At 43.0% G+C, this 9100-nt stretch overlaps 1 protein-coding gene across 1 annotated transcript; it reads right to left on the reverse strand.

The window, feature by feature from the left end:
• Window positions 1-971: 971 nt before the first annotated feature.
• On the reverse strand, window positions 972-7371 carry LOC147610835 (uncharacterized). Its single transcript, XM_086785299.1, has 5 exons — window positions 7090-7371; window positions 6043-6883; window positions 5593-5647; window positions 3163-5275; window positions 972-1048 (listed from the first exon to the last, which is right to left on the reverse strand). The coding sequence occupies exons 1-5, from the start codon at window positions 7241-7243 to the stop codon at window positions 972-974; spliced, it is 3240 nt and encodes a 1079-aa protein (XP_086641425.1). The 5' UTR covers window positions 7244-7371.
• Window positions 7372-9100: the final 1729 nt, after the last annotated feature.

The following is a 9100-nucleotide window of genomic DNA, read 5'->3' on the forward strand; positions in this document are numbered from 1 at the left end:
TAATCTGCCATCTTCCAAGATGAGGATTCATTTTAGCCTGCCCATCCTCGTGATCATCACGGTGTTCTGCTGCCCTAGTCCAGCTTCCTGCAGCATACAGTGCCATGCCTTCCAAGGAAGCGTTCTCCTTAACATCAGCTCCATGTTCAATTTGACAGATTGGAGATCATCAGGTGATTGAAAAAGCCTTTGATTTTGCAGTTTCATCTGCTCACCAAAGACAGATCATGGGGCCGTGTATTTGCTCGGTAAATAGGTTCCCTGCAAGGGCTTGAGATGTGTACTTCCATGCATACTTAACCTCTGTGCCATGTATACACTAAACCTACTTATTGAAATGCATTTGCCGACAGGTGACGATTGCTGTGGATGGAGTGGCATCACATGCGACTGGGCTAGTGACGGCTGTAAACCTCTCGAGCTCAATCGATCTATATGTTCTTGTGGCGGCGGATCAGGTGAACGTCTACTGCAGCTCTCTCTTCGCTTTCCTTGCTCAAATCAAGAGCCTTCAACGGCTGGATGTGAGCTCCAATGGTGATCTCAGTTGTGCCCTCCCTAGTGCCTTAGCCTCACTGAGGAACTTAACGTATCTTGATCTCAGTCACAATGGCTTCAACGAGACTCAGTTCATTGAATTGCGCTTTTTGCAATACCTGGATCTTTCTTCTTGTTCATGGGGCAAGCTTCCTTCCTCCATCGCCAACCTGCGGCACTTGCAGTATCTTGATCTTTCAGACAACTCGCTCACAGGTCCCCTCCCATCCTCACTTGGAAATCTTCGCCATTTGAAGCATCTCGACCTTTCAGTTTCAGGGACGTATCCAGAATCTTGCAATTTAATCGGCTCGCTGCCTCCATCTTTGGGGGACATGAGGCGGGTGGAGTATCTAGATCTCTCAACGTGCACTCTCACGGGGACCATTCCACAGTCCCTCGGACACCTTAGGCGTCTTCAGTATCTAGACCTCTCAAGGTACACTCTCATGAGGACCATTCCACAGTCCCTCGGGAACCTCACGCAGCTCAAGCATTTGGATGTCTCCTCCTGCAATTTGCACGGCACCAGGGCCAATTATGAAGGTGAGAGGATTTCCCCCTCCCTCACCATTGTTTAATTGATTTGATCTTTCTAAACGTGTATTTTTGGGTTTTTTTTTTAAAGTCAAAAGATGCTTTTGTATTAAACGCACCTCACATACATAGGCCTGCCTTGGACTTCATAATTTTGCAAAAATTCAAGGCATATATAAGAGGTTCCTTGGACTTCAAAATTTTCAAAATTGAAGGCATATAAGAGGTATCTTGGCGTTCATTTAAAACCCATTATTAAGGAACAAAAACTAATTAAAGTGGTCTTTTTTAGAAGCTAAATTTCTAAGGTGAATTTCTTTGGAAGGCCATGATGCCTTTTAAAGGCTGCAAATTTGAGCGCATAACTTTTATCTTGTCTTTTGAGGGTTTATGTTAAATTTTGGGTACCACGATACGTGGCACTCCATGGGCCCAACACAGGCGATCACCTAGCCGGTGATCGATATACCACACTAACTTTAACGATTATTCCAAATGCCTTGAATCCTAGATGGGAAAACATGCTGATTGAAAAACATGCAAATATCACTTTGTATACATCTACATCACTCTACCTTGTAAGAAGAGATACACTTAAACATAAATTTGACAATATTAATATAGAGGTTTAGAGCCAATTGTAAGGGGGGACATAGACTAGAGAGAGCATGGGTCATGTGCCGAAATTATGTGAAGCCTTCAGAGGGCATCAAGCCCTTCAAACCTTCTAGAGAAGACCTCTAAAAAAACAGAGTTACAAAAGAAGGCCAGGGAGGTCACTATTTTGAAAATTTTTAAATTTTTTTACACAAACATTATATTTTTTGAAGCCTTCAAATTGAAGCTTAGAGAGTGGCCTTCAAATTCGGTGAACCTAGTTTATGGCTCGGGGGGGTCACTCGTATAAATATGTAAGTATCACGTGGGTTCAACAGAAGGACATTTTAAATATTTAAAACTTACAGAAATATATTTACAGAGGGGATTTATTTATTGTATTTTAAAAAAAATTACAAATTTGAATAGGAAAGGATACATTATATTCACTAAAAAATTCACAGATAAGGGACTTTTTAAATAGGCCTTGAACGCACGTGATATAGAGGATTTACATATAGTGACCCCCCCGAGGTTTATGGGCTTCAAATCAGAGTAGGCCATCAAATTTTAGCCCTGAGGCCACTGGCATTGGGTGCACCATCACTAGCTATGAGTGTTAAGAGGATGTAATGTTGACATCTCTCTCTCTCTTTCTCTCTCTCTCTCTCTCCCCCCCCCACCCCCCTTAATGTTTACATGTCTCTCTATCCCTCTCTCTCTCTCTCTCTCTCCCTCTCTTGACGGAGGAAGGATATCTTTTTGGAATCCTCCAATAATAAAGAAATTAGGGATCATCGGGAAATTTTTTATGGTGAGCAATTTTTAGCAAACGCTTTTTCGGAATCGAGCGAGTTGGAAGCACGTCGCCTTGTAGAACCCACCAATGTACCGCATCAACTTTAACGATTATTCCAAACGCCTAGAATCCTGGATGAGAAAAAACACAGACTGACAAACACGCAAATATCACTCCATAGACATCTACAACATTGTGCCTTGTAGGAAGAGATACACTCAAACATAAATTTGACAATAGTAATATAGAGGTTTGAATCCAATTCTAAGGGGGAGAGAGACGAGTCACGTGCTGAAATTATTTGAAACCTTAGGAGGGCATGAAGCCCTTCAAACCTTCTAGAGAAGGCCTCTAAGAAAATAAAATAGGGTTGCAAAAGAGGGCCGAGAAGGTCACTATTCTGAAATTTTTTCTAAATTTTATACATGTATATATTTATGGGCTTCAATATTTTAGTAGCAGTGCTTGAAAAAAACCCGGGTTTAGTGTAATATCACCTTCAAATTTTAAAAAATACCTGCAAATTTATAGTTTGAAAGTGCCAATACTTGCAAAATTTGAAGGAATATAGTACAAATACCTTCAAAATAAAAAAAACTCTTCATTGGTAATTTCTTAATTTTAAATATAAAGGTTTTCTAATTTTTTAAAAAATAGTTTTTTTCGAGCACTGTTTAGTGGGTGCACATCACCAGCTGTGCGGCGGCCGCCGCGTAGCCTCAACAGCTTCCTGTTGTGGAGGAGCTTCAATACGGACACTGTTATAAGGAAGCCTATGATTACACCCACCCCAAGTCCAATAAAGGACACAAATCCCTCCTTCTTCTTGCCAGGAGGCCTAGGAGGAGAAGGTGCAAGCTGCGGAGGGGGGCTGGGGCAAGGCGGTAGTGGCACCCCGCAAAGGCCACTGTTGTTTGCAAAGTATGCAGCCGGAAAGGTGGAGATTTGGGTTCCGCTCGGAATCCTTCCCTCCAGATGGTTGTTGGAGACGTCCAATACTTCCAAGCTGGACAGTTGTGCAATCTGTTGAGGAATTTGCCCGGACAAATCATTGTGTGAAAGGTCCAGAGTCTCCACAGCAAGTAGGCCGCCCAAAGACTCTGGAATAGTTCCCGTCAGCTTGTTTCTGGAGACATTCAATGTGATGAGAGCCTTGAGAGTGCCAAGCGACGTGGGAATACTCCCGGTGAATGCATTGCTAGACAGATCCAAGTGAGTGTAGAAATGCAGTACAACCGTCATGTCCTCCAGCATGCCTTTGGAGTATTCATATGCATTTCCTGGTGAGCCATAGTCCTCAAACTCTGGGTAGAACAGGAAGGTCTCGTTTGAGGGAGCATCTGCCATGGCCACCAACTCACCCAGATCAGAAGGTATCATCCCTGTAAAGTGGTTCCTTGAGATGTCCAAAATCCGGAGCTTGGTCAAGTTTTTGAGGCCAACCGGGATGGATCCACTCAGGTTGTTGGCATTCAGAACGAGAGCCTCTAGAGAAGCAATGCTCCGAACCCAGCTGGGGAAGCCTCCGCTGATCAGATTGGAGCTCAGATCTAGATCTCCCAAGGCAGTGCAGTTGTGCAATGAGGACGGAATTGATCCCATTATGTTGTTGCGATGGAGTGACAGGTATTCTAGTTTGTTCAGGTAGCCTAATTCATGAGGGATCGTTCCTCCAAGCTGGTTATCGTGTAGTATAAGTGCCAACAGCCCTGCACAGTTACCAAAGCTAGGGGGTATAGTGCCTGTTATGCTGTTGGAAGAAAGATCCAAGCCAAGAAGCCCACAGTTATATGAACTTGTTAAGCTGGCATTAATGGGCCCGCTCAGATTGTTGTCGTGGAGGGACAGGAACCATATTCCAGGCGGAGCCGGGACGGGTCCTGTGAGTTGATTTTTGGAGATGTTAACGAATTGGAGATACCCATTAGTGTTGATTACTGGATCAATGGGCCCAGAGAGCATGTTTTCTGAGAGATCCAAGCTGTTGAGCTCTTGTGGCTGCAAAATCCATGGAGGTATGATGCCATGGAGCCTGTTGGCGGACAAGCTCAGTAAATACATCATGTTCTGAGAAGAGATCCAAGAAGGAAGATTACCCGTCACATTTGAATGGCTCATGCGAAATTCTAGCAGCCGAAAGTTGAGTGGAGTTGAAGAGTCGGCTTCCATGTGGGTGACTAAGGGATTGTAAGAGGCATGCAGATACTGTAGCTGTGACGCGTTCCAAAGAGAGGCCGGGATGCCACCCTGCAGCAAGTTGTGAGAAATATCTAGTGAAGAAAGCTGAGAGAGATTTGCGAAGGAGAGGGGAAGAGCTCCTTGGAGACGGTTGCCAGCGAGACGCAGAGAAACGAGGCGATCCAGTTGGCCAAGTGAGTCGGGGATTGCACCTGCAATCTCATTATCCCCAAGGTCTAAGACTCTCAGATTTTGCAAGTAGCCTAGTGATGCAGGAATGGAACAATTGAGTGTGTTCCATGAGACCTTCATATGACGTAGCTTCTGAAGCTGCCCAATTGTTTCAGGGATACAACCCTTAAATTTGTTTCTCTGGATCAGCAATATTCTGAGTTGGGTCATGTTGCCCATGCTGTGGGGCACTGCTCCTTCTAGCTGATTGTGTGACAAGTCACAAACTGTAAGACTCTGCAGCCGGCCTATCTCCACGTCAAGAATGCTACCTGTCAGTGCATTGGCAGCTAGATTCAGGTATTGAAGCTGGGTCAAGTTTCCTAAGGATGAAGGAACAGGGCCTTCAAACTTGTTATTTGAAACATCCAGATAAAACAGTGATCTCATGTCTCCCTGAAAAAAACAAGCGTACAACATCTCCAGTCATCCGGTGACAATTAATTAAATGAAAAAAAGAGGCTTAAAAAACAAAGCACTGCTTATGTTAAATTTCAGGGTGCCATGTATCTTTCGGGGTGCCCTATGGGCCTGGTCACCCAGTCAATGGCCGGTGATGGGCTCATCTATAGACATATGTCCATAACATGTTATGGACATGTGTTTATATCATGAGTGTGCGTGCAGTGCAATGGATAGATGCTTTGCCTCCTTAGCAAGGACTTAGGATCGAATCTTAGCAAATGCATAGACATACGAATATGTGTCTATACCCCTTTTGCACCACGGTCTAGACTGAGGCGGTCACCGGGTAGGTGACCGCCTGTGCTGGGGCCCGCGAAGTGCCACGTATCGTGATATCCCAAAATTTAACATAAACCTTTTAAAAAAAAAGATAAAAATTATGCGCTCAAATTTGCAGCCTTCAACAGGCATCATGGCCTTCCAAAGAAATTCACCTTAAAAATTTAGCTTCTAAAAAAGGCCACTTTAATTAGTTTTTGTTCCTTAGTAATGGGTTTTAAATGAAGGCCAAGATACCTCTTATATGCCTTCAATTTTGAAAATTTTGAAGTCCAAGGAACCTCTTATATATGCCTTGAATTTTTACAAAATTATGAAGTCCAAGGCAGGCCTATATGAGGTGCGTTTAATACAAAAGCATCTTTTGACTAAAAAAAAAACCCAAAAATACACGTTTAGAAAGATCAAATCAATTAAACAATGGTGAGGGAGGGGGAAATCCTCTCACCTTCATAATTGGCCCTATGGTGCCGTTCAAATTGCAGGAGGAGACATCCAAATGCTTGAGCTGCGTGAGGTTCCCGAAAGATAGCGGAATGCTCCCCTCAAATTGATTGCCGGAGAGGCCTAAATACTGAAGACGTCTAAGGTATCCGAGGGACTGTGGAATGGTCCCCGTGAGAGTGCACCTTGAGAGGTCTAGATACTGAAGACGCCTAAGGTGTCCGAGGGACTGTGGAATGGTCCCCGTGAGAGTGCACGTTGAGAGATCTAGATACTCCAGCCGCCTCATGTCCCCCAAAGATGGAGGCAGCGAGCCGATTAAATTACAAGATTCTGGATACGTCCCTGAAACTGAAAGGTCGAGATGCTTCAAATGGCGAAGATTTCCAAGTGAGGATGGGAGGGGACCTGTGAGCGAGTTGTCTGAAAGATCAAGATACTGCAAGTGCCGCAGGTTGGCGATGGAGGGAGGAAGCTTGCCCCATGAACAAGAAGAAAGATCCAGGTATTGCAAAAAGCGCAATTCAATGAGCTGAGTCTCGTTGAAGCCATTGTGACTGAGATCAAGATACGTTAAGTTCCTCAGTGAGGCTAAGGCACTAGGGAGGGCACAACTGAGATCACCATTGGAGCTCACATCCAGCCGTTGAAGGCTCTTGATTTCAGCAAGGGAAGCGAAGAGAGAGCTGCAGTAGACGTTCATCTGATCCGCCGCTGAAAGAACATATAGATCGATTGAGCTCGAGAGGTTTACAGCCGTCACTAGCCCAGTCTCGAAGTCGCATGTGATGCCACTCCATCCACAGCAATCGTCACCTGTCGGCAAATGCATTTCAATAAGTAGGTTTAGTATATACATGGCACAGAGGTTAAGTATGCATGGAAGTACACAGCTCTAGCTGCTCGATAATTATCTCAAGCCCTTGAATTGCAGGGAACCTATTTATCGAGCAAATACACGGCCCCATGATCTGTCTTTGGTGAGCAGATGAAACCGCAAAATCAAAGGCTTTTTCAATCACCTGATGATCTCCAATCTGTCAAATTGAACATGGAGCTGATGTTAAGGAGAACGCTTCCTTGGAAGGCATGGCACTGTATGCTGCAGGAAGCTGGACTAGGGCAGCAGAACACCGTGATGATCACGAGGATGGGCAGGGTGAAATGAATGCTCATCTTGGAAGATGGCAGATTGGTGCACCAACGCCAAACAATTGGTATCAGCGTCTATGGCTTGCGGCCTTTTCGTGCAAGCAGATCGATAGATTATATATGATAACCTAAATTCAGAACAGAAGACAACGGGCCGCGGCCGTCACTGCCGTGAACGTATTTTCTAAAACCGCTTTAAGATTTTCAAATTAGCTTAGAACATTCAAATTTCAGGTATGTCCACTAGACTAAAGGGACAATTTACCATTTCATTGACTCAGTCAGTCGTGAGAAGTGACAGGACTCGTAATGAGTCAGTCGTGAGAAGTGACAGGACTCGTAAGTCGTGATGACTCCTGACTCGCGACCCTTGAAAATCAAGTCTGTAGACTTTAAGCCTGAGATAACGTGTCTTGAGTCCTCACTCTGGTACACTAGTCACACATATGCATCTATACATATGTATATGTGTGCAAGCATGTGTGAGTGTCTACGTGTTTTTATGTGGTGTGTTATCTATGTGCAAGTGTGTATACGTGTACGTATGTGTCTATGTGTATGTATATAAGTGTGCGTATACATGTGTACGTGTGATGCTCTCACATAGATGCATATCTGTGTGTCTTTCTCTTGTACGTGTTCTCTTTATGTCTCTATTTATGTTCATAGACACAACCCTCTCTCGTGGACGTGCACACTATCTCTTCTCACCCATCTCGCATACACACTTTGACACACACATAGAAACTCTCTCTCTCTCTCTCTCTCTCTCACACACACACACACACATACACATACACACACCACACCCTCTACATGCACGTGTGTGGGCTGTGTGTAGGCATATATATGTGTAAACATGATTATATATTATTGTATTAATATAATATTATTATATATTTACTGTATATATATGTCTTTAATTTTTATATTTACACTTATATATTATATAAATATATATAAATAATGTTATATTATAATATATATATATATTTTTTTTTATTTAATAATATTACTTATTATATATTTACATATTGTTCTTATATATATATTTAAATTTTATATATTTTATACTTATATATTATATATCTTTATATTTTTACATTATATTATTTATTTAAATTTTTCTCTCTCAGCATACCCCTACACTCCTCTCTCTCCTCCTTTCCCAATATGTGGAGTCTCCAAACCCCCTGCCTCTCTCTCTCTCTCTCTCTCTCTCTCTCTCTCTCTCTCCCCTTTGCTCCCAACACATGGCTTCTCTCCTCTCACATCACAACCCCTTCTCTCTTTCCCCTACCCCAACACTTAACCCTCTTCCAAACGCCACACGTCCACTCCGCTCCCAAAAACTTGTGCATAATAAATAGTATAGATATAGATAGATATATTACACACACACACACACACATCGGGAGCGTAGTAACGTTTTTGGAAGGAAAATATCAGGGGTTCTCAAGATGCTCAGCAGCGATCTATCGCTGCTCCGCAATGCTTTTTCACTGCTAAGCAGCGTGTGTAGTAGCAAAAAAGCGCTGCTCAGCAACGTCTATACTAGAGAAAAAACGCTGCTATACTGTAAAAATATCCCTTTTTTGTTGCTTCTTTTACCGTCGCATAGTTTTATGTTTTGAATACAATAAACTTGTACTCTAAGTTTTTCTTTTCAGGTTTTTGCCTTGTCTATCACTTCTACCTCTCCTACCCTATCCTCCTCAAGCTCAAGTAAGATATGTCTAGTGTTTTTCTTCATTTCCTATGCAAATAAGCTTTCCATTAAAGCTTTCTTGTGAGTATTTCCCTTCTCTTTCCTCTCTTTTAAGTTTTTGTTTTCTTCTTTTTTCCTTCTCATTGAAGCTTGACACTTATCCTAGCTTCTAC

Source organism: Cibotium barometz, chromosome 48 (assembly GCF_041138505.1).
Source record: "Cibotium barometz isolate CiBa-2024 chromosome 48, ASM4113850v1, whole genome shotgun sequence".
In the NCBI taxonomy this organism is placed as follows: Eukaryota; Viridiplantae; Streptophyta; class Polypodiopsida; order Cyatheales; family Cibotiaceae; genus Cibotium; species Cibotium barometz.